This window comes from Spermophilus citellus (assembly GCF_964194105.1).
Source record: "Spermophilus citellus genome assembly, chromosome: 2".
In the NCBI taxonomy this organism is placed as follows: domain Eukaryota; kingdom Metazoa; phylum Chordata; class Mammalia; order Rodentia; family Sciuridae; genus Spermophilus; species Spermophilus citellus.
The window spans coordinates 198,649,495-198,676,094 of NC_138183.1; the positions used below are offsets into that span (position 1 = coordinate 198,649,495).

The window sequence follows — 26,600 nt, forward strand, 5'->3', positions numbered from 1 at the left end:
TTGGGGTTGCATTCTTCTTAATAAAGGATGAATGCAGATTATGGCAGCTGCCAAAGGAGGATGAATGTAAGTTTCAGGCAGGACAGTATCCTGACTCAAAAAAAAAAAAAAACCACCAATAATTCCCACTAATGTGCCTCTGCATATTAGCTTTTGTGTTCCATTTTTATTTTAGATAAAACATTCATATTTCAACTGCCAAAACATAGCTCTTATGCAGAACATTTTAAAGAGAAGTATGTCTTCAGTCCCACTGGCTGTGAAAGCTAAGAGCAACATTTCTGAGAGACAATAATTTATTAATCAGAGGGTAGAAAGAAAAGAACTATGACAGCCATATCCCATACTTTTCTTTAGTTTCTTTTTCTTTCTTTAAAGGAAATGCATCTATTTGACACCGTATTCATGAAATTTCAATTATTTCTCAATTCAACAAATTTGAGTACCTCTCAAATTTGTGCACTCACTCCACATCATTTGTTTCCATATTTTCTTGGAGCCTTATAGTTGTACATAATGGTGAAATTCATTGTTACATATTTGCACATGCACACAACATAATACTGTATTTAGGCCAACATAATTCCCCATATTTCTCCTCTCTTTTTCCTCTTCCTATCTCCTAACCCCTTCCCTCTACTCTACTGATCTGCCTTCTATTTTCATGAAATCCACCACGCACCTTCCTTTTCCTTTTTCTCTCTGGCTTCCATATAGCAGAGAAAACTCTGGACCCTTGACTTTCTCAGTTTGGCTTATTTAACTTAATAGAGGTCTCAAGTTCCATTCATTTTTCTGCAATTTATGTCAATTGCAGGAAATTCAGAAATATCAGGAATTGCAGGAATTTTAATTTCACACTTTTTTATTTTATTGGAATAGCAGGTAAATCTCCAAAATATCCAGGAGGCTTTATAAATTTCAACATTGAAATTAATCAATTAATCAAATGGTCTATTTTTGCTTCCATAACCTCTTCTGTAGGAGTAGCCCTAGAACCACAATACTTGTTCATTTTGTTGTTATTATTGTTGTTTTTAATGAGCCCACCTTGAGCAATATAGACAACTACATAATTGTGCATCTTAAGTGTTCCTCCTATGTTCACAACTTTGATCATGTTTCCTCACAGCATACTATCAAATCAAATGTTCTCCCCTCAATACTCACTTTATGTCAACACTTATTCTCCTAAAGCCTCTTTTTCTGTGGAACTTTAAAAAGATGTATTGAAAATCTATTTTACACCAGAAAAGCATTGCTATGGAGATTACATGGCTTGAGAAATATTTGTTCTATAGTCTTGGGAGATGTGATGTGGGTAGAAAATAAAGCACTGTGTAATAAAGGAATATTGACTGATTTAGTTTAAGCTGAAGCTTCTTTTTCTCATTGAACTAGATCTAGAGTCCAGAAGACTAGATGTTAATATTGGAAAAACATTGGCTGCTTTTTACTATTACAATGATTCTTCATTACCTATTTTTCATTAATCAAATAGGTCATGGAGTGATGATGTTAGGAAGGGCATTTGTTTCTATGTTTTATTTTCAAGATCAGTCCATCATTTTGATTAAAGGTACATATTAGGAGATGGTAAAATATATATTTCTGTAGTGAAGTTTTTTGAAGACAGAGGAGAGGAATTTTGTGGTACAAGTAAATTGGAATCAACTTCAGCAAGTCTATTAGGTAAAACATTAACTTTGAAAGGTTAGCCTGTCAGAACAACCGATGATTATAAATATTTAAGGTTAGTATGGGCATCTCTGACTATGGTGAACACCTGGATCCCAGAAAATATATAATCAATCCTTGACCATCCATTTGGTCAGTTAGTAGCCAAATTCAACCTGGAGAATGGATGACATGATAACAAAAGAAACTGCACAAGCCATTTGATGTTGTCAACATCTAATGCTTAAGGCATGGACTCTAAGAGAATATGTACTACATGTAAAACCTATGAGAGCAATAAGGTCATCTGTCCACAAGAAAGATGAATTAGCCATTTTACGGGACAAAGCCCTGCTGGTTAGTGACACGCTGAAATTTTTTCTTCTGTTTACACAGGCAATTCTGTGAATGCTTCCCAAAAATCATTATGTCACTCCTAAATGTCACCAGCCTGACTCCAGCTTCATTCATTTTAAATGGCATCCCTGGTCTGGAAGAGGTGCATTTGTGGATCTCCTTCCCCCTGTGTGCCATGTACAGCATTGCCCTTACAGGTAACTTTGGCCTTATGTACCTCATCTACTCTGAAGAGGCCTTGCACAGACCTATGTACGTCTTCTTAGCCCTTCTTTCCTTCACAGATGTGCTCATGTGCACCAGCACCCTTCCCAACACTCTCTGCATACTGTGGTTCAACCTCAAGGAGATTGATTTTAAGGCCTGCCTGGCCCAGATGTTCTTTGTGCACACCTTCACAGGAATGGAGTCTGGGGTGCTCATGCTCATGGCACTGGACCGCTACGTGGCCATCTGCTATCCCCTGCGCTATGCCACCATCCTCACCAATGTGGTGATTGCTAAAGCTGGGCTGCTCACTTTTCTTAGGGGTGTGTTGCTTGTTATTCCTTTCTCTTTCCTCACCAAGCGCCTGCCATACTGCAGGGGCAATATCATCCCCCATACCTACTGTGACCACATGTCTGTAGCAAAGATCTCCTGTGGGAATGTCCAGGTCAATGCCATCTATGGTTTGATGGTTGCCCTTCTGATTGGGGGCTTTGACATCTTGTGCATCACAGTCTCCTACACCATGATCCTTCGGGCAGTTGTGAATCTGTCCTCAGCAGATGCTCGACAGAAAGCCTTCAGCACCTGCACTGCCCACATCTGTGCCATCGTCATCACTTATGTCCCAGCCTTCTTCACCTTCTTCACACACCGCTTTGGGGGACACACCATTCCTCCCCACATACACATCATTATGGCTAATCTCTATCTACTCATGCCTCCCACCATGAACCCAATTGTGTATGGTGTGAAAACCAAGCAGATTCGAGACAGTGTCATTAGATTCTTCTTTAAGGGAAAGGATACTTTGTCTCAGAACGTCAAATAGACACTTTTGAATGTAAGAATTCCCTTACCCAGGTTGAGATCACCAACCCAACAGGAAACTCTCCAAAGGAAACCTAGTATGTGCCCACAGGGAACACGTATCTGCAACTCAAAGTCGTCTTCATCTTTTGAATGGCTAAGTCTCTGTTCATGTAGGTAAAGTCCCTCTGTGTGAAATTCAAAGCCTTTTTAATGTAGATGATTTCCATGTTCACAGCATTTAGTCTTACTAGACAGGAATCTCTCCCCTGAATGACAATGTTCATACACTGAGACAGAGTGGTTGGATTACTAGGGGTGGATTTGAATGTCTTGAAGATTTTAAATCCCTCACAATAAACAACTTAGTATCTGTATCTGATTTACTTTTCTCAGCATTGTACTGCCAAAATCACTTGGAGTTAATTCTTATTTCCTGGGTCATTATTTCCTGATATCTTGTTCTGTGTGGTAGGTACAGGGTTTATCAACGTGGTGACATTTCATGAAACTGTTATCTATGATGTGTGCTCTTTTTTGCATTCATGCTATATTTCAGAAAAACATTTATTTGAAATAACATCTTTTGAGAATAATACTCGGACCCTATAAACTGTAAAACAATTTTTCTTGTCTCCTGTGCTTCTGTGTATGACTTAGAATGAAATATACACTTTATTTATTAATGAATATGTTAAATTTGGTATGTTATGTGTGCATGTTTATACAAATTATGATCAAATAACATGGACAATACCATAGTAAAAAAATGATCAAAACCTTCATTTATTTCTTTTATAGAAATAACCTTTTAAAACTATTGTGGTATTCACATATATATTTTTGCTCTTCTTTCTGGTGATTATTTCTTTAAGTTATGTTTGAACTTTAATTAGATTACAAACTATTCTGTCATACACTATGAGAATTCTTTTTTTGTACCAGTGATTGACACCAAGGGTGCTTAACCACTGAGCCACCACCCCAGCCCTTTTTGTTTTTTATTTTGAGACAGGGTCTCACCAAGTTGCTTAGGGCCTCAGTAAATTGCTGAGACAAGTGTTGAACTTGTGATCCTCCAGCCTCAGCCTCCCAAGCCAGTAGAATTAAAAGCATGAACCACTATGCCCAGATACAATGAGAACTAACTCAATTACTATATCAGTCACCCTTTCTCTCAAAATATTATATATTTTATATAAATATACATATATATTGTACGATACCACAGACATGAAAAATAAGCATGGGTCCTGTCCTCCGTTTCCCACTAACTTAAACCTCTATGTGAATCAATTTTATCTTTAGTTTCTTCTTTAAATTATTACCATTTTATTCAATTCTGGATTTGTTTGTAATTTGATTGTAATGATTAAACTTAATAAATAGTATTTTGTGTACTATAGCTACATGCATATTAATATGAGTATTGAGTGTGAATGTTGATCACTTTGTAGCCAAATCAAGATTATAGTTCCTTCTCTTTTGTTCTAATAGGATCATCCTTATTACTCATGAAGAACCTGCATCCATAGTTTTCAGTAGTATCTGAAAATATATTACACAAATTGAACAAGGACATGGTATATGGAAAAGAAACACCAGAAGGAAAATGTCTGACTTTTAGAACTGTCATTAAAATAGAAAGCTGTTAAATCAAAGGGACAAATTTATCCAAACCACTCTAAATTACTTTTGTATTTTTAGTTGAAAAATGTATTTCTTTCCTCCAGTTATTTGGAAATATATAATACATTAATGTTAACTGTAGCCCCCACTCTTGTACAAAAGAAGACCAGGTATTATCCCTCCTACCTGTGACCTTGCATTCACTGACCTACCTCATCACCTTCCCACAACCCAGTGTCTGGTAACCACTATTTTGTTCTCAACTTGGTAAGATAATATTCTGCATAAATCTACCTCATGTGGTACCTGCATAAATCTACCTCATGTGGTACCCGTGTCTCTCTGCCTGGTTTATTTCACTTCACATAATATGCCCCAGATTCATTTATATTGCCCAAAATGATAGGGTGCCTTCTCCTCTTTTGACTAAGTAGTATTCCATGTGTGTGTATATACTGTATTTTCTTTATGCATTTATTTGTTAATGAACAATTAGGTTGATCCCTCACCTTGGCTCTTGTGAAATGTAGTGTGCAGATGCTTCTTCAACAGACAAATCTCATTTAATTTGAATATATACATGGTAATGGGATTGCTCAATCATATGACAAATCTGTTTTTAATTTTTTGAGGAACTAATGCACTGTTTCATATAATGACCATAACACACAATAAAGTATTTTCTATAATTGAATTCAGAATTGGTGGTTTAAGAAATGCCAATAAATGACAAAATACCTAAAAAAGTGTTTATATAAGATAAACTTAGACACATCTTTGTGAGAATATATGATGTACTCTCAGCAAATTTCAACATAAAATGTATTATTACTAAACACAGTCATCGTGCTATATATTAGTCTTCCTCAGCTTGTCCGATATCTGCACACTTGCATTTGTGGACCAACATCTCCCTATATTTCTCTTGTACACCTGACTCTTCTATTTTCTGTTTCTATAAGTTAAGTTTATTTCATATAGCACAATTTCTTCAAGGTCGCTCCATGTAGTCATAAATGTAAGGTTTCCTTATTTTTAACTTTTTAAAAGTTGGCACATAAAACTTATATAGTTACAAGTTTATAGATAATGTTTCAATATATACATCACATAATGTTGGAAGCATGGTAAACCCATCTCCACAAACATCATTTCTTTCTGGTGAAAACATTCAAAATTCTTTCTTCTAGTTTTTTTAAGAAGTACAGACCCTGATTATCTATAGCCATCCTATTGTGCAATTGAATACCAGAACTTACTCTACTAATGATAACTCTAGCTTAGCACCTACCTCTCTTTTGTAAGTTTTGTTCTGTTTAGTTTTTTTAAAAGATCCAATGAACTCTCAATTCCAACTGTAGACACGAGGTTCCCACCTACATCAATGGATTGCCTACTCATCAGACTTCCCATTACCTAATATTTATGCTTAGAGAAAACCAGCTACTAGTGTAGAACCTCACAAAAGGAAGTGACAGAACAACTTGACATTGCTTCAAAGGGTACAGAGTTTGAGTGCAAATTTTCTAGAGGAAATTTGATATATAAGTGATTTAAAAGTAGTATATATTTGAATTAATACCTATTCATTTCCACAAATTTCTTAAAAGTATCAACCATGTTATGTGGATAATCATCATAAAGCTACAATGTAACATATTGAAAATGAATTCAATGTTTTTAATTAGAGAAATATTTAAAGGCAGATGGATAGCCATAAAATACACTATTGTGTTAACTTTGAGACACATTGTAAAGTTATTGATGAATGTTTATGATATATTTTTAAATGAGAAGCTAAGAGTGGTAAATAACCTGTAAATTATGATAATGATTTTCAGAAAAAAATAGTGCATTTGTGGATACAAATACCCCAAAATCTAAGAGTAGGTATTTCTGAGAGAAATATGTTACTTTGTTACTATTTTCTTTTTTCTTAATTAATCAGCATTTACTATTTTGGAATTTTCAATAGCAAATAAAAATTCATGAAATCTCACATAAATATCAATCTTTTAATTTATTTTTAATTGTGTTAGACAAGAATTTTCAACTTGTAGTCCTAGTGACCTTCTGGGCTGCTTTCCTCTGGGGTCCACCTATGGCTAAGGAACTAGTCCCCCAGTAACATGTGAAGCTTTGTATCATGCTTTCCCTTAGGGACTCTGTGCTCCATGGGGGCTCTTAAGCCTGTTTTACATCAAGTCTCAGGACTTCTGAGGACAGAAGAGATTGTGTTGGTTTCCTGTGGGATCTCCACTGGCCTAAACACTTGCACTCCGGGTTATAAGACAAAGCCATATTGCGGACACCATTTACTATCCCTGACCTGAACACCTCTCATGCTTCTTATCTGCAGCCATATTGTGGGTAAGGGATGATTTCTGCCTTCCAGAAGTTCATAGGTTCATAATATAGCAAAGCCTAGTATTGTTTCATTCTGTGTCATCAGAGGCACAAAGCTACTGCTCTACAAAGGATGTTGTTGCTGATTTATTTTGCTGAAAAAAGTTAAGATATGTTTATTCCACACTCAGAACAGTACTTGTATAGGATGTATGTTGTTGGTGGGCAAAGGTACTGGTCAGATGCCCTTAAAATCTCCAATGGAGTTAGAGAACACTTCTACACACACACACACACACACACACACACACGCATATTAATATTAAGCAGACTTTTATTGTTTATAGCAGCACAATCACAATAACTAAGCTGGGGAACCAACCTAGGTGGCTTTCAATAGATGTATGGAAAAATATTGTGATATATATACACAATGGAAGTTATTTATTTTTAAAAATATATGCTGTCATGTGGAGGATTAGAAACAATCCTAAGATCCTTGAAACCAGGAAAAGATAAATAGGTACAATTTTTCCCCACTAAATCAGTAGCCCACTCTTCCCCACCTTTCCCTTTCCTGAATTCAATCACAAAAATTGCACTCAGTCAATACAATCCCAATTTATTGAGAATTCTTTTTAATCCAGTACTGTCCTCACTCAAAGTAGGTAACAAATTTGGACAATACACTAAAACAACATACAGGTCAACACAGGGAAAGGACAAAGCTAAATTGTTTCAGTACAGGTCTCCAGGTTATCATCAAAATGAAAAAAAAAAGGAGAGAATGTGGTGGTGGGAAAGAAGAAGTAAGGGGAATTTCAAACAATAAACCTGTTTTGGTTTGGTTTGGAAGAGACTTGGAAGTTCTTGCTCCACTACTATTCAGTATAGACACACAAAATTCTGAATCTCTAAGCAGGCTATGCAGTATACTGCTTTTGTCAGATAAAGGAGCTTTAACAATATTGAATTGATAGACTCAGTATAAGAATGTAATTAAATTCACAGATTAACCTCAATAGTAATCATGTAAATATGTTAAATATATAAATATAGATAATCAAATGGAACAGTTGCTATTTTATCCATTGGCATAAGGATAATTATTTGAGTTGGAATGCAAATTTGGTATTATGCATTCAGTGAACATAAAAACTCCTGAGTAGAGATGAAGAAAGTCCTTCTGCCAAGTGCCCAAGTATATATTCCCTACCACATACAGTGGATGTTCAATGGATTTTTTTTTAAAAAAATTAACAAGTAGAATTCATTGAATTTAATTTAGAGTTCATACACTAAAGACATCCAGGTTCAGCAATATCACGTTGTGTCATTAAAAGCTTGGATTGGACATTTCAGAATAAATGTATCAGAACAATGACCTCAGTGAACAAAAAAGAGTATTGAAGAATCTAGAGATCTTTTTTTCTGAATCCAGTTTATTTCTCACTTTCCTACCCAGGGGACTGGGGAAGTGATTTTTGAAATGCTGATAAGATTTCATTCTGTGTCCTAGTGACTACACCTCAGATACAGAACTCAGATCTGGACCATAACTAGAGAAGCTAGCATGAAAGTGAAAAGGAGTTTTCTGGAAACTGGAATCAGGAGATAATCCAAAGGAGCCTGCTTTCTGTTTTAGCAGCCAGAGGCGACCATGGGTGCTATATCCATTTTGTGTCAAATGGCTGCTCAGTGCAAGATGTGAAACAGGAGATGCAGCAGGATGGTATCCACTGCCTGCTTTCCACCTGGATGAGGTAATGGATCTTGCCTTCAAGAAAAGACTGATCATGCTAATTTTACAGCATTTAATCTCTGTCCATTTTTGGTTGATCTTTTCCCTGTGGTGGGAGAAAATGGTCTAATTTCCTTCTGCATGTGGATATCCAGTTTTCCCAACATTCTTTATTAAAAAGACATGTGTTTCCCCACAATATGTTATTGGCCCCTTTTTACAAAGGTAGCAATACTTTTCCAAATATTATTTAGCTTTAAATATGTGGATTTATTTCTGCCCTTTGTGGGCCCCCTACTGTTCCATGGGTTTGTGTGTCTTTACCTGCTGTTTGTGTTACTATATTTAGTATATTTTGAAGTCATGCAGTGTGATGCCTCCAGCTTTATTGCTTTTGCTTAGGATTTCTTTGGCTATTTAGAATCTTTTATGGTTTTCTAATATTTGGGGGACTCTTTTCTATTTCTATGAAGGATGCTATTCCTATTTTTGTAGGGATTGCGCTGAATTTGTAGATTGCTTAACAATATTAATTCTTTTAATACGCAAAAAAGTTGTGTTTTCATTAATTTGTAGACACAGATTCTCTGATTTCTTTCATCAATGTTTCATATTTTTTCTTGTACAGATCTTTCACCTCCTTGGTCAAGTTTATACACACACACACACACACACACACACACACACATACACACACACACACCCTGCTTGGTTGCTTGTAAATAAGATTGTTTTCTACATTTCTTTTTCAGATAGTTCACTGCCCATATATACATGTGCAAATATGCTGATGATTAATGTATGTTGGTTTTATATTCTGCAACTTTACTGCATTTGTTGATTGTGGGTTTTGGTGGAGTGTTTAGTGTTTTCTAATATATAGAAATATGTCATCTCCAGACAGGACCAATTTCACTTCTCCTTTCCAATTTGATTCCTTTTACTTTTTCATTATGCCTATTTGCTCCATCTATGACCTCCAGTACTATGTTAAGTAGAAGAGGGGATGTCAAATTTCATCAAATGCTTTTTCTACATCTATTGAAATTATTATAGAATTTCACCCTTCATTGTGTTAATATGATATATTGCATTTATTGACTAGCTTAGGACATTGAATATACCTTTTTATTCTTAGGATGAATACCACTTGATCATGGTGAGTGACCATTTTAATGTGCTGTTGAATATAATTTGCTAGTAATTCATAATATTTTCTTCAAATCCTTTGTATTTAAGTAGTGCCAATCATAATGTCCTTATTTCATTTCTGATTTTATTTACCCTAGAGTTCTCTTTCTCATCTAGCTAAATAATTGTCAATTTTGTTTTTCCTTTACATTAAACCAGTCTTAAATTATTGGTGTTTTGTTTCTCTAGTCTCTATTTCATTTATTTGTACTCATTTCTTTATTATTTCCTTCCTTCCAATCATGTTACAGAGATTTTCAAATGAACGAAAGAAATTGTGCAAGACGTACCTAGATATAAATTCTAGGTAGCATTTTGCAATCAACAAGTAGTATAGCCCAGTTCAAGAATGAAAGTTTGTGTACATTGGTCATATGACCTAGCATCTAAACCAGGATATGTTTGACTAGAGAATGGAAAGAAACGAAATAGGAAAGATAAAATCTAAATTTTACTGGTTTGAATGAAATGCCAAGGTATTTGAGCCCTATCCTTAAAGTAATGAGAAAACTTTGATGTTTATTAAACAATGACTTAAAATATCTTCAAAATTACGTAATAGCACAAACTGATTTGAAAAGCAGAAGAGGCAAAACAAGGAGATAAACAAAGCTGGACGGTCTTTAAAAAGTTCAGTGAAAGTGGTGATAAAAACAAAGGACGGCTATTAGAAATATTGCTGGTCAAATTGTGTTCTGTGCATGAACAAATACGCCACAATGAATTGCACTATTATGTATATTAATACATATCAATACAATTTAAAATATAAGTTGCTGGGCATGCTAGCACATAAGCTTGTAATCTTAGCTACTCAAGAAGCCCAAGTAAGAAGATCATAGGGTTGAGGTCAGCCTCAGAAACTTAGTGAGACTCAAAATTAAAAATTTTAAAAGGACCAGATATGTAGATTAATGGCAAACCTCCCTTGGGTTCAATCCTCAGTATTCCCTCCCCACAAAAAAAAATACAAATTAATTTTGTCTCAGGATAGGCCAGGAAAATAGATATGTTGAGGTAACCTGAATAGAGTACCAATTGGGACACTGGATTATAAAGAAATAACATTAAGATGAGGTGGATGAGTATCAAAGATCATAAAGTTTATAGAGTTCAGTTTTGATAATGTGGTGAATAATGACACAATTATCCAAAAAGCCTCAGGGATAAAGTCTGTTTTGGGCATGGGTACATTTTGCATTGATGAGTTTAATGTTTGACATGTAAATTTAACGTTTTCGTGGAAATTTAAAGTGGTAATATCCAGCATGCATTTAGAAAGTCACAACAATTATGACGTGGCTTACTCATAAATTTAGATATTTGAAAACTATCTTCACCATAGGCAGAAAACAGGAAGAGTCCAGAGTATATGTTTCTTAAAAATTGCATTTAGAAAAGAAAGAGATTGAAAATAAATAGATTATCTCATGGGGAGATCCCAAAGTATTTGACAAAAGGAGATTTCTTTTCTTTTTTTGATACTGGGGTTTGAACTCGAGAGTGCTTAACCACTGAGCCACATACCCAGCCCTTTTTATTATTTACTTTGAAACAGAGTCCAACTGAGTTGCTTAGGGTCTTGCTAAGTTGCTGAGGTTTCTTCCTTGGCCTCCAGAGTCTCTAGGATTACAGGCATGTGCCACCACACCCAGCACAAAAAGAAGATTTTTTATCTTTCTTTTTCTTGGGAAAATAAATTAGATTGATATCCATAGCATTATCCTTGTACTTCATATTCATATAACAACTACAACTGCATTTCAAAGGATTTCTATGATCAATCCATGGAATGCTAACCTGAGATAAACTAAACTTCTGCTTATTTTTCAGAACTCTCTAAGGTAAGCACCATTAGTCTTAAATTATAGATGAACAACAGAGGTTGTAAGAATAAAGTAAATGTTATCAAGATACACCTGGATTTAGAAAGAACTAAAATGCAAATAAAGTGCATTTGGTTGAAATAACCATAATCGTTCCATTAAAGTTTTCCACATAAAATTATTTTAATAAACACATTTCACTCTTATTCTTTACCTGTGTTTCCTTGCTATCATAGGACACATGTTCTGTCAAGTGTTGGAATCATATATAAATACTATTTCTGCTCCTGAATCTAAATGTGTGACAGTCAACATTATCTTATATTTGTTACCCAGTTTCTACTTTTACATTTTGTAAAAGCAATTGCAACTCTCTATGTATGGTTTGACATTACTATCAGACTGTTTATAAATCTTGGTGAATAATACCAGGATTTTAATACTATTCAATAAATTAAGTGATTTCAAAGTTATAATTATTCAAAATTTTTGGCAATATTTATTAATATAACTTTCTTACAGCTTTGAGTTTGCATTTTCAAAGATCTAAATCAAATTTCTATTTCTTAATTCCTTTTCCTCAGGACAGAGACTTCTGCAAAAATCAAGTTCCTCTCCTGAATTAGTTATGTTCAATTCCAATAATTCATATGTGGCCCCTCAATCTTTTATTCTTAATGGAATTCCTGGTCTGGAAAGAGTCCATGTATGGATCTCTCTTCCACTATTCACAATGTACATTATGTCCCTTGTGGGTAACCTTGGTCTTGTGTACCTCATTTATCATGAGGAGGCCTTACACCGCCCCATGTATTGCTTTCTGGCCATGCTTTCCCTCATTGACCTCCTCACCTGCACCACCACTCTACCCAATGCACTCTGCATCTTCTGGTTTGATCTCAAGAAAATTAACTTCAACGCTTGCTTAGTCCAGATGTTCTTTGTCCACGGGTTCACAGGTGTGGAATCTGGAGTGCTCATGCTCATGGCTCTGGACCGCTATGTGGCCATTTGCTACCCATTGCGTTATGCCACCATACTCACTAACCCTATCATTGCAAAAGCTGGGCTTGCCACCTTCCTGAGAGGTATGCTGTTGATGATTCCATTTCCATTCTTGGTCAAGCGTTTGCCTTTCTGCCAGGACAATATCATTTCCCACACATACTGTGACCACATGTCTGTGGTAAAGCTATCCTGTGCCAGCATCAAGGTCAATGTCATCTATGGTCTGATGGTTGCACTTCTGATTGGAGTGTTTGACATTTGTTGCATATCTGTGTCTTACACCATGATCCTCCAGGCAGTGGTCAGCCTCTCATCATCGGATGCTCGGCAAAAAGCCTTCAGCACATGCACTGCACATATATCTGCCATTATCATCACCTATGTGCCAGCATTCTTCACGTTCTTTACCCATCGTTTTGGGGGCCACACTATTCCCCCTTCTCTCCATATCATTGTGGCTAATCTTTATCTCCTTCTTCCTCCAACACTGAACCCCATTGTTTACGGAGTAAAGACAAAACAGATCCGAGACAGTGTCATAAAGTTCTTCCAGGGGCAAAAAATTGGAAGTTAATTCAAGACAACTGAAATGAAATAGACTAACAATGAATAAAAGTATAACAAAGAGAAAACTCAGGTGTCTGTCTGACATTCTCCATTGATTCTCCAAGAATGGGTTTCTTGAAATTCTATTGAGGAAATTCATAGTTAATTCTGGATTCATTTCTCAATGTCTTTCCTGTCTTTTCCTTCCATCAGCAGTTTTTTGAATTAATACATTTTTAATTGATTCAGTTGTGATATGTATGTATATGTATATATATATATATATATATATATATATATATATATATATATATAGTGGTAAATATAGTTGCTCTCACAGAAGTTGAGAGTAAAATGTTGGTTTCTATCACCAATGTTAATCAAATCATTGGTATGAGATTGTAAAAACTTACCTCTAATTCATCCATTTAAGATATTAACCATTAGAAGTCCCTAAATATCTTATTTGTTTTGGCAACTCTTCCTAATAGATATGAAATAAGGATCTGAGGCTGTAGCTCAGTGGCAGAGCACTAGTTTAGCACATGTGAGGTGCTGGGTTCAATCAACACTACATAATAACAGATACATAAGATATAGGTATCTGTTCATATACAACTAAGAAAACTTTAAAAGAGAAATTAAATGGCTTTTCAGGAAATTGTTTAGCCTAAACAGTTTTAGAAGCTAAAATTCAGTTTGTAAAATAATGTTAGCGAACATGTTTTTCTCTGTGTATCCAATTCTGAAGATATCCAATATCACCACAGTCCATACAATGGACATGCAAGTCTTATTTACCTGAAAGCTTAGATACTCCAAGAGTCACGGTGGAGGAGCTATTTATTTGGTATATGGTGTAGAATTTCCAATTGAATGTCATCTTATTGGTGAAATGATTGAAGGATTCATTTATTCATTAATGCTCCCTTTGTTCAACACTTTTTTTTTCATTTTCCATATGTGAATATTGTTATTAGCTCAAATAACACGTCAAAAGGAACTCATCATTCCTCTTCCTGGTTGCAACATTATCATAAAACTCTTATAGTAAGTTTGCTTTCCATATTTGTTTACTGACTTCTAGAATATGTTGTTTTAAAAGACAGTGAATATCTATATTAATATTAATATAGATATTATTATATTAATAATATCTTTGTATTTCAAGCTATATGAAATACATATATACAGTGAAAATAATATAATATGAATAAAACAAATATTCATTAAATGGCCAAGTGAATGAGTCTACATTTCTTAGGCCCTGTGTTAATTAGAAAATTATAGATATTCCTCCTGTCAGATATAAGCTTACAGAATAGTTGAGAGTAAAATATCAATAAAAATCTGCTAAATTACCTGCTATGATAATAGTCTTTACAGGAGGAAGGAAAGGGACAAGTCTTCATTTCAAACAAGAAAGATAAGGGGTCAAAGGTGTTTACTGGAACATCTTAGCAGGAGGTGAACCAAGAATGAATGAAAGTTTTTTCACTCGAGAGAAAGAGGACGCATACAATTAGAATACATGTTAGTGAAGCAATACAACAGAGTTTTCCCCAAGTGTTAAAACATCACACAAAATTACTCTGTAATCCTAAGAGAATTAGAAAGTCACAAAAAGATGGGATTTAATACAGGATGTAATTTATGATTAAACTCTATTTAAAGGGAAACAGAGTTTTGTTTCTTCTTCAGGCAAGGCTAGGTGGCCTAATCCCTTTGGGCAAGCTGCCTTTACAACTGGCATTTGTAATATCTTTATAATTGAGGAATTTGTAGCTGTTTTGTAAAGTTTTTATAACTCAGCAAATATAACGAGGCATTATGAACAAATACATACTTACTGGTGATTAAAGAATATTTCTGATCATATACAAGTAAAAATACAAGTTATATCAATTTAAAAGAATACCAATCAGTAAACATAATATTTTAAAAAGTTGTACTGTCCAATTTACTCAGGAAATAAAGATAAATTCTATATGTTTCCTTGAAATATCGTGCATGACTCAAAATGCTTATGCTGTTTCAATTTTTAAATTAGTTTTCAACAGTTATTTGCTGATCTCAGAACTTTTTTCTATTGAGTAAAATAGCCACAACTCCCAGATATGCAAAAAAGCCTTTGATGTACAATTAAATATAATGTCCCAGTTAAATCATGTCTTTTCTAGTTTAATGATCATCAGTGAACTCCAGTATCTTCCATTTAACTTCCACAGTAGCTAATGCAACATTGACTCAGGTGTAGCTAAGGCATCAACTCAAGAACAACATTCTAGGGTTGAGGGTATATCTCAGTGGTAGAGCACTTGCCTAGCATTCACATGCCCTGGGTTCAAACACCAGTACAACAACAAAAACACAAAATGACATTGGGGAGTGTAGTTCAGTGGTAGAATGCATAGTCACCAGGCACAAGCCCTGGATTCTATTTCTAGCACCCATTTAACAAAATAGCATTCTATAAAATTTAGGAACTGCCCTAAAAGATGAACTATAGTGGTCACTAAAGTATGACATTCAGAAGACAAGGGGTAGAAATAGTAGCTTTTATTGTTATCATTCCTATTGGCATGTGACTGTGTGTGTGTGTGTGTGTGTGTGTGTGTGTGTGTGTGTGTGCCCAAGCACACGTGTGTGTTTATGTTTCTTTTCTAAATTTAGGACTTTTTAGTAATAAGTCTTGATTTCAAAGAGTAAGGGACACCTTTTAGGAGACATGTTACCTAAGATTATGGCTGCTACTTGGTCTTTTTTTCTTACCATGCTTAGACTCTGAAATAAAGGAGAGATTACTGGCAGAGATACTTGACCCACATAGTAGGGGGCATGGTTGCTGGCAGGATAATGTCAGGAATCAATGAGCTTCAGTGAGAAAATTCTTGGTGCCCCCATGCCCAGTGATTATCAGTGGTTAATAAAAGAACATGAAGGCAGGTTCTTTATCCCCTCAGGGATAAAGGTGTGGGGTATTTCATTATGTAAGGAACCTAAACTAGCAGAAACCATGGGAGAGGAGAATCTATAATAGGTCGTAGATAGAGAGAGGAGGCACATTAATTATAGCTTCATAAGAAATTATGGCAATAGGTCTGTGTTTTGTTCCATTGATCCTCCTGTTGGAAGCAATTTGGTTTTGCTTTATTTTATTTTTAAGAAATTGTCATTGTCCATTAAATTTAAAATCCATGACTCCATATATGTATGATATGTCAAAATATACTCTACGGTCATGTATATCAAAAAAGAACAGATAAAAAAGAAATAAAAATAAAAGCCATGAAAGGCAAGTATTAATATAACACAAAACACAATTGATCTTACAAGTCATGAAATATACCACATGCTATTTGTGCCAATCTCATATCCTCTCTGTGCTCACAGCTCTTACACAGTCTTATTGCTAGCCATGACTCTCTGCTTAGAGGCTGAAGAATAAAGATTTCAGTTTTATCACCTCATGGATGGGAGAATGCTGATACATATCTCATATCATTATATAAAAAAAAATCAGCAGCCACTTGAGCTCATGTGCTTGCAGCCAGTAACCTATAGATGTACACAATGTATATTGACTTTATTATTGGTTCCTGTCCCACATTTCCTCCCCAACCAGTGTTTCCCAAGGTCATCTAATGCAGAAAATATTCAAGTAAAAATTTTATCCAGTGTCTGCTTCTGGGAGAACCCATTATTGAACAGGGTCTCTTCTGTGGTCCAGATTACAAATTAGAAATCAGTTAACAGAAGGGAGAAGTTCTTAGTATTTATTTTATTCATTTGTAATGTGTACTAATTCTTACAGGTTAGTTAAAAGGGAATATTATTATCTCCATTTCAGTGTGAAGTTCAAAGATGTTGAATAATTGTTCTAAAGTTGTACTGCTAAAAAGAAGTCAGTTACTATTTGAAATCTCATCATCTGTCTGTTCTCTGAACCAAAGTTTTTATTCAGTGACATATATTTTTTATCTCAATAACATGCTAGATGCAAAAAACAGTGATATGAACAAATAGTCATGAGAAATACTATTTAATAACTAAATTTTATTTTCCCTTAAGCAGTATGCAGTGTTCTTTTTGATTGACTTTAGCTTGAAGTCTACTTTATTTGATATAAGGAGGGAAACCTCTGCTTGCTTCTGCACTCCATGTGAGTGGTATGATTTTTCCCAACCCTTCACTTTCAATATGTGGATGTCTCTTTCTATGAGATGAGTCTCCTGGAGACAACATATTGTTGATTTTTGTTTGTTCATTCTTTTGTTTTGTTTGTTTTATCTAATCTGCTAGTCTATGTCTTTTCATTGGTGAGCTTAGGCCATTAACATTCAGGATTATTATTGAGACATGACTTGTATTCCCAGCCATTTTTGTTTATTTTTGGTATTTAATGTGACTCGATTCTCCTATGATTAGATTTTCATTTAGTGTAATCCCTCCGTCTGCTGATTTTCATCACTGTTTTTCATTTCCTCTTCATGGAATATTTTGCTGAGTATGTTCTGTAGTGCAGCCTTTCTAGATATAAATTCTTTTTTTTTTTTTTTTTTTTTTTTTTGTGGTGCAAGGCAAGCACTCTACCAACTGAGCTAAATCCCCAGCCCAATTCTTGGTTGGTGTTCATTTTCTTTCAGTGCTTGGTATATTTTGTTCTAGGATCTCTTGGCTTTGAGGATCTGGATTGAAAAATCTGCGGAGATACAAATTGGTCTCCCTCTATATGTGATATGATTCCTTTTTCTTGCAGCTTTTAAGAGTCTATCCTTATTCTGTATGCTAGGCATTTTCATTGTAATACACCTTGGTGTAGATCTGTTGTAATTTTGTACATTTGGTGTCCTGTAGGCCTCCTGTATTTGGCTTTCCAACTCATTCTTCATGCTTGGGAAATTTTCTGATATTATCTTGCTGAAGAGATTGTGCATTCCTTTGGTTTGAAACTCTTGTCTTGCTCTATCCCAATAACTCTTATTATATTTGTTTTGATGATGTCTCATAATTCTTGGATGTTCTGTTCATGGTTTCTTACTATCTTCACTGTATGATCAACTTTATTTTCCAGATTGTATACTTTGTTTTCATTATCTGACATTCATTATTCCAAGTGATCTAGTCTGTTGGTTATGCTTTCTATTGAGTTTTTTATTTGGTTTATTATTTGGTTTTTTATTTGGTTTTCTATCCTTCATTTCAAGGATTTCTGACTGTTAGTTTTTTGTTTTGTTTTGTTTTGGTTTGGTTTGGATTTTAGCTTCTCTCTCTCTCTCTCTCTCTCTCTCTCTCTCTCTCTCTCTCTTCTTTTGCTACCTGTATTTGCTCTCTTATCTCTTTGTTGGAGTGATCAATGTTTGCCTGTATTTGCTCATTTAGGTCATTCCTTAATTCATAGATCATTTTAATTATGAACCTTCTGAACTCCTTTCTGACATTTCATCAACTTTGCTGTCTGTGGGTTCTGTTATTATACTATTCTCATTTGTTTGGAGCAGGTTCCTCCCTTGTTTTTTAATGTTATCTATCTGTCTTTCTTTCTTGCAACGTGGATCTGAGATATTAGTTTCTTCTCTATATTCTTGTAGTACCTGTGTAGATTGTCTGTACCTCACCTTGATATTGGGCTTCCAGACCCTGCTGGTGTCCCTCAATGTATGCTACTGCATTCTAAAGGTGGTAGCAGCAATAACTGAGGTAACTCAAGATAACAGTTAAGGTGCCCCAAGATGAAAGCACTGTCTTCTAGAGATGAAGCAGAAAGGGTGGGCCTCAAACTCTCTTTGGGATGCCTGCTCTGAGATGCAGATGCTTCTAGGACCTGTCTACTGTCAAAAAGTTAGGGGCTACAGCGTGTGGAAGGCTCTGGCTATGACTGCATTGTCCCAAAATAAAAGTGGGTTAGGCTTAGGCTCTCAGGTGGGTGGGGCAAACATGGACCTACCCTTTATCTGGGTCCTGTGAAAGTCAGTGTGAAGGGATCTGGGCCAGGCCTGGGCTCCGCAATAGCCTTTGGTAGGATGAGGTGGTCCTGTTTTGAAGGCTGGCCTCTGGCAGTTGTCTGCCCTGTGGGTGGAGGGGTGAACCTGGGCCTACTGTGATGCCTAGGTGGTCCTGTATAGCCAATTTGGGTGGATCTGGACTGCTGGGCTTGATATCATGTGATAGTCTGCTGGTAGGAAGGGGCAGTCCTGTGCCAAAGGTTAGGTTCTAGTGGGTGTCTGCCCTATGGGTTGAGGTGTGGACCTGGGCCTACTGTGAGCCTGGGTCCCTGTGCAGGCTGGTATGGGTGGTCTGGGCTGGGCCTCGGCTCTCACGGTAGAGTGCTGGTTGGAAGAGACAGTCCTGTGCCTTGATTTCTTTCTTTTAGTTCATTTCTTGATTGACTTCAGGACATACATTTAGTATAATATATAAAGTTTTGTATATCAATTTTTCTATTATGTAATTGTGTTAAAAATTTACTACCTAGGATTTTCTCTAAAAGTGTATTTTTCTTTATAGTATTTTAATTTTTAAAATTTAAAAACAAATATTAATAGGTAACTTAGTATTGTGGGGTTTTTGTTGTTGTTGTTATTTTCTTTCTTTCTTTTTTTTTTTTGTATGCTTGAGAAATGCAGAATATATGATAAGGAGCTGCAGTGAACAATCATGATCCCACATGTAATATAAAAGCTGAACATCACCGTTGTTTACACAAAGTTTATTGTGTCTTTGGAAGGTTTAATTTCTACTATTGTTTGTTTGTTGGTGTTGGCCCATAAGCACTGAGCAACATCCCCAATCTTTTTTATATTTTATTTAGAGACAGGGTTTTGCTAAATTGCTTAGGGCCTAAGTAGCTAAAGCTGACTTTGAACCCACCATCATACTGCCTCAACCTTCAGAGCCTTTGGGATTATAGGTGTGCACCACTACACCTGGTCCTACTATTTTTGTTGATGCTGTTAATTTGAAAATACTTAAAAAAATGTTCTACTGATATTGAAACAGACAAACCCTAGATTATTCCTGATACTCCCTGTAAATCTAGTTCTTTTCCCTTGATTTGAAGTGAACCCAGTGATTTGCTTCTAACCAACAGAATATGGCAAAGGTAATAAGATGTTACTGCCATGTTCACTTACAAAAGTTTACTTAGATAGGAAGAAAAAAATTCAAGAGTTTTATTGTACAATATATTGGCTATAGTGAATAACAATATATCAATTGTTAAAAGCATAGACTTTCAATGTTCTTACAAAAATATTTTAAGAATAGAATATAGATATATTTTCAGTGAAAACAATCAGCCTTTGGTTCTTTGGGATTGGCTTATTTCACTTAGCATGATATTCTCCAACTCTATGGGTTTATCTACAAATGCCATAATTTCCTTCTTTTTAAGGCTGAGTAATATTCCATTGTGGATGTATAACATATTTTATTTATTCATTCATCAATTGAAGGACATTTAGTTTGGTTTATAGGTTAGCTATTGTGACTTGAGCTGCTATAAACACTGATGTGGCTGCATCACTGTAGTATGTGGATTTTAAGTCCTACGGGTATAAACTGAGGAGTGGATAGCTGGGTCAAATGGTGGTTCCATTTCAAGTTTTTTAAGGAATCTGTGTTCCATAATGGCTGCGCCAATTTTCAGTTCCATCAGCAAATAATGAGTGTATCTTTTGCTCCACATCCTTACCAACATTTATTGTTGCTGATATTCTTGATAATTGACATTTAACTGGAGAGAGATGGAATCTGAGGGCAGTTTTGATTTGCATTTCTCAATTGCTAGAGATATTGGATTTTTTTTCATATATTTGTTCATCAATTGTATTTTTTCTGAAGTGTTTGTTCAGTTCCTTAGCCCATTTGTTGATTTGGTTATTTGGGTTTTTTTCATGTGAGGGGGGGCTAGGGAAGAATAGAGTTACTTTGAATTAGGCAGAGGGGAGTAAAGGGAGGGGAGAAGGCATGGGGGTACGAAAGATAATAGAATGAATCAGACATTACTACCCTATGTGCATATATGACTACATGACCAGTGTGGTTCTATATCATATACAACCAAAAGAATGAGAAATTATACTTATAAGGTCCTTACTTAGCATCTGGATGGCCATCTTAAGTGACAGCTGCTATTTTAAGGAAAAAGTTTCCCTTTCACACCCAAAGGTGTTTCTGATAAAGGCTCACCACTCCCTCATACCAACCCAATCCTTAACCACTGCATTAAGACCCACCTGGCTTTGATTCCTGAGCCTCCTCCACAAAAGTCCCAGAACTCAAGCCTGTTTTGCCTCTCTCTCGTATAGAGAGATGGCCTTTATCTGTCATCTCTGACATACAAACTCTCGTGTGTATCTCTGCCTGTCTCTGTCTTTCATTTCTCACTTACCAGTATCTCATTCCTCACTTTCCCTTCAATATTCCATTTATGTATGATGTGTCAAAGTGCATTCTACTCTCATGTATAACTAATTAGAACAATTTTTTTTAAAAAAGTAAAAAAAGAGAGGCTATTACAAAAATTTCACCTTAATTAAAACAAAAAACAAAAGAATAAAAAATACTGTATGGTGACTGATATAGTGAGCTAGTCATAATCATTTTTTAATTTTTAATTTTTACTCCAAGTTAATTACAGGTCACTGGTAATTTATATCAAAAATATTTTTGTCCAAAAGCACAGCATTGCCACAGCAGTAAGAAATTAAATTTTTAAATAAAATATGTATATATTATCATCTTACATATGATAAGATGAACTTGAAGAAAGTAAAAAAGAATGCCTTCTTGATAAAAGACTAAACAAATATCCATTGGAAAAATAGTAAGACTGCCTATCTCACTCCTTAAGTGAAATTAAACAAACATATGAATAAAAACGTAAAATTTTATTGAGAAAAGTAAAAAAACTAAAGGCTCTAGAGGAAAGGATAAAGGTAAAAGAATATCTTCGTGCTATTGCTTTAGGCAAGGATGTTAAAGAGTATTTAAAAATCTAATCCAGAAGGGAAAAGAAATTAATTAGATTTAATTAAAAGTAAGCTTTGTGTTTCAGAAGACAGCAAAAAGATTAGAAAAATACAAGCCAGAAAATAAGAGATCATATTTGCAAAACATATTTTAAAAGACTGATATCAAGATGTAAATAGGACTGACCAACTAAAATTAAAAAACTCAAGACTAACAATTTGAGTTTTACCCCTTGAAGTAGGTACTCCATGAAGGAAATAAACAGTGAGTAACATATGAAAAGTTATTGAACTTTACTGATCATTACAAAAATGTTCATTAAAAATTCTGCATAGTTTATGTAGTCATTTACCAGGATGGCTAAAATGAAAGAGGCAGATGCACAGTGCTGAATATGTTGTCGACCAACTGACACTCTTATCCATTGCCATAGAAACATAATTTTACAACCAATTCTAAAGGTTATTTGGCTATACCTTCTGAGGCTAAACTAATTTATATTTTACAGTCATCGATTCCATTTCTACCTATATTCTGAACAGAAATGCATCTAACCATTCATCAACAGACATAGGCTTGATCATCATGTTAACGCTATTCATTATAATCTCAAATTGGAAGCATACATTAATTCAAAGTTGAATGAATAGATAATTTCAAGCTTTCATAAATTGGAATGTCCATATAGTGGTGAAGACAGGACTATGAAGATAATTGAAAGCATATGACTCTTAGAAATGTAATGTTAAATAAAAGAAGTCTGACAGTATACATACTGTTATCCTTTCATTTATTCAACTTAAAAAAGAAAAACAGGCAGAGTTAATCTATGATATTGAATCCAGATGGCAGAATACACATTGGTGAAGCAGTAACCAAAAGGGAGAAGACAAGCGATTGCTCTAGTACCTTTGATCTTCCTTATTCAGTTTTAGGGTGATAAATTACAACAACTTTGTTTACTTTATGTAGAAACTTAAACTGTATACATGAAATTTTTGAACATTTTATAGAAAAAAACTTTGATAAAATTTTTATAAAAATATACCCTTTGCCAAATCTTTATGATGATATCTCTGTCCTCATGCTATGCTTCTTCTTGGGCTGGTATTTTGTTTCAGGAAAGAATTATCTCCACTTTCAATGTCTTGTAGTAATAACAGTATGTGGATAACGTTTCACTACACAATACTCATTTGGGCTCTGGTGGAATCCCTTTCAACAACCTCAGGTGGAAAACAGATCAATATCTCACTTTCTGTCATACTTAGAATATCTAATCAGAGTGACTCCTTGGGTCAGTTATTAATGTCTTTAACTAAGAGGTTTTACTAGAACTTTAGTAAGATGTATTTATAATACAATAAACTATAGATATTTAAATTTTAGAATTTGATGACAAGGTTTAGACATATGTATACACTCACAAAATCAGAAGCACAATCAATATAATGAATATTTGATCATTGACAAATTTCCTCAGTGATTCTTTGTAGTGCTGCCTCTTTGTACTTTGTCCATGGGCAACCCCTGACCTTTCTGACCTTAGAGGTTAGTTTGCCTTCTTTACAATTTTATGTAAAGGAAATACATTTATTCTGGCCTCTTTTATACATTATAATACTTATGAAATTTATTTTTGTTGTGTACATTAATAGTTTATTTTGTTTCTGAATACCATGTCATTGTGTGGATATAACCCAATTTGATAAAGCATTCTCCTGTTAATAAGTCTTTCACCTGATAATAAATATTCAGTTTGGGCTATTACAAACAAAGCTTCTATTATATCCTCATATGAATCTTAGTACAAGCATGTTTCTATTTTTGTTATTACATATGTAAATACCAAGTTGAATAAAAAAAAATTTAACTGTCTTCCAAAGTTCTTCAATCATGCATTGCCCTTGACAGTTGCTCTGTATCTTTTCTAATATTTGGTAGAACTAATTTTTCAGTTTAGCCATTTTAATTCATGCATACTTATATCTCATTATGATTTCAATTTGCATTTTTATACTGAACAACTTTTCAGGGACTAATGGACAATTTGTATATATTTTTATTCAAATTTTTATTTTAGTCTTTCAAATTGGATTGTTAGTCTTTTATTATTGACTTGTAAAATTTCTTTGTATGAGAATGGCACATATCCATTTTCTGATATGTGTTACAAGTGTATTCTTTCAGTTTGGGGCTTACATTTCTCATGTTATTAATAGCATACTTTGAAACACAATATTTTAAAAATGTTTTTTAAAAAGCCCATAGTCAGAATATGGGCTCATTGAAAGTCATGTGATCAGTAGAGTTCTAAGCCCTTTCACAATGTGTCTAGTGGATCTCAGAAACCAATCTGTGGTTATTCTGCCAGTTCCAAAATGTTTAGCTGGACTAGACATACTTGGAAACTGGCAGAATTCCTCTCTATTTGAGAGAGGACTCCAAGTTTTGTTCTGTTTAGTCATTCACCTGATTGAATGAGTCCCAGCCACATCATGGAGGGTGTAGTTTTGGTTATGCACCCAATACATTTTAAGACTCCAGTAAACTTGTGTCTTGGTTTGGCTGACTTGAACCACAGTAATATTTTATCCCTGAAACATAATTTTAATACTCATTATAGAAATAGATGATACTTACTTTTGTAATAATAAGATTTGCATTTATCTAGGAACAAATATTTACTAGGTAAATTTATTTCCAATTTGATACTGCACATAAGCAAGAAAACATTTTGTGTTTAGTGTCAAATTCTGTAAAACATTTACTCTATTGAAGCTTGATGATACATATATTTCCCCTCTCAGAAGAGTGTAAAGGGAGAAAATTTGAAGACTATCTCCAAATTAAGTATGAACAGTCAAACCTCCTTACAAAAAAATATCATCACCACCCGATCTCGGATCTGCTTGGTTCTTATCCCATAAATAAGGGGGTTTAGAGCAGGGGGGATAATCACATATAAGTTAGCAAGGAGGATGTGGATATAACGTGGAATACTGTGGCCAAATCGATGGGTCAGAAAGGAGAAAAAGGCTGGGGTGAAGAATGCTAAGATGACGCACACGTGGGAACCACAGGTATTGAGAGCTTTACGCCTGGCCTCCCAGGATGGGAGTTTAAAGACAGCATGGAGAATCTTCACATAGGAGACAGCAATCAAAATAACATCCAAAAGGATCATAGAGATAAGAATTAATCCAAATAATATGTTGACCTTTATGCTGACACAGGCCAGACGGGCAATGCCCATGTGCTCACAGTAGGTATGGGGTATGACATGGTGTCCACAGAATGACAACCTTAGAAGGAGAAATATAAGTGGAAAAACCAAAACAAAATTTTTCAACATTCCTATCCCAACAATAAAACAAATTGTTCTGTTGGTGAGAATTGTGTTGTATCGGAGAGGGTGGCAAATAGCAACGTAGCGATCAAAGGCCATGGCTACAAGCATGTATGTTTCTATGCCTGTGAACAGGTGTATGAAGAACATTTGAGCTAAGCAGTCCCTGAAAGCAATTTCACTGAAACCAAACCAGAATATGCCCAGCACTTTGGGGATAGTTGCAGTGGACAGGCCCAAATCAGTCAGAGCCAAAATGGCCAATAAATAGAACATGGGCTGATGAAGGCTGTGCTCAATCTGGATCACCAAAAGAATGGTGGCATTCCCCAGGAGGGCAATCAGATACACTGTGCTGAATGGGAAGCCAAGCCAGAGCTGCATATTTTCCAGTCCTGGGATTCCCAACAACAGAAAAGAGGAGGGGTGAATACATGAGCTATTTGCTGGTGACATGCTGGCAAGGGCCTCTGATGGGCTCACTCATTTGAAGGGTGCTCTGCAGGTCTTCTCAATGCTTCACTGATATTGCTAATTCTGAAAGAACAAAAAAATGTAGTTAATTCATTTTATCTTGGAATGCAAGAAAGATTCATCACTATATATGGCAAAAGAAGGAAAATGTTCCTTAATAAATTACTTATTATTTAAACATTCATTAAATACTCTGAGTTTAGTTAGATAATAAACCAAGCCTAGTGATAATATGAAACCAACTAGCTGGTAGATGTTTCTATATTGAACTCCATTTTTTAAAAAAAATATTTACTTATAAATTGAGAGAAGATTTACACTTTGCTATCTGACTGATAAATGATTACAACCTAGAAACATATGTAACAGTATAGGTTTTCAAAGCATCCAAAACCATTTACTTAACTAGAAATATGAGACTGATATACACCTCTGTGCATTTCCACATATACTCAATCACCTTCAT

At 35.0% G+C, this 26,600-nt stretch overlaps 3 protein-coding genes across 3 annotated transcripts; 2 read left to right on the plus strand and 1 right to left on the minus strand.

The window, feature by feature from the left end:
* Window positions 1–2,104: 2,104 nt before the first annotated feature.
* Window positions 2,105–3,073, plus strand: OR52N1 (olfactory receptor family 52 subfamily N member 1; the record flags this gene model as incomplete). The annotated part of the gene is made up of 1 exon (XM_081268768.1): window positions 2,105–3,073. The coding sequence occupies one exon, from the start codon at window positions 2,105–2,107 to the stop codon at window positions 3,071–3,073; it is 969 nt and encodes a 322-aa protein (XP_081124894.1).
* Window positions 3,074–12,412: 9,339 nt separating this feature from the next.
* On the plus strand, window positions 12,413–13,366 carry LOC308634712 (olfactory receptor 52N5; the record flags this gene model as incomplete). Its single annotated transcript, XM_081268769.1, has 1 exon — window positions 12,413–13,366. The coding sequence occupies one exon, from the start codon at window positions 12,413–12,415 to the stop codon at window positions 13,364–13,366; it is 954 nt and encodes a 317-aa protein (XP_081124895.1).
* Window positions 13,367–25,174: 11,808 nt separating this feature from the next.
* On the minus strand, window positions 25,175–26,116 carry LOC308642104 (olfactory receptor 52E8-like; the record flags this gene model as incomplete). The annotated part of the gene is made up of 1 exon (XM_081280703.1): window positions 25,175–26,116. The coding sequence occupies one exon, from the start codon at window positions 26,114–26,116 to the stop codon at window positions 25,175–25,177; it is 942 nt and encodes a 313-aa protein (XP_081136829.1).
* Window positions 26,117–26,600: the final 484 nt, after the last annotated feature.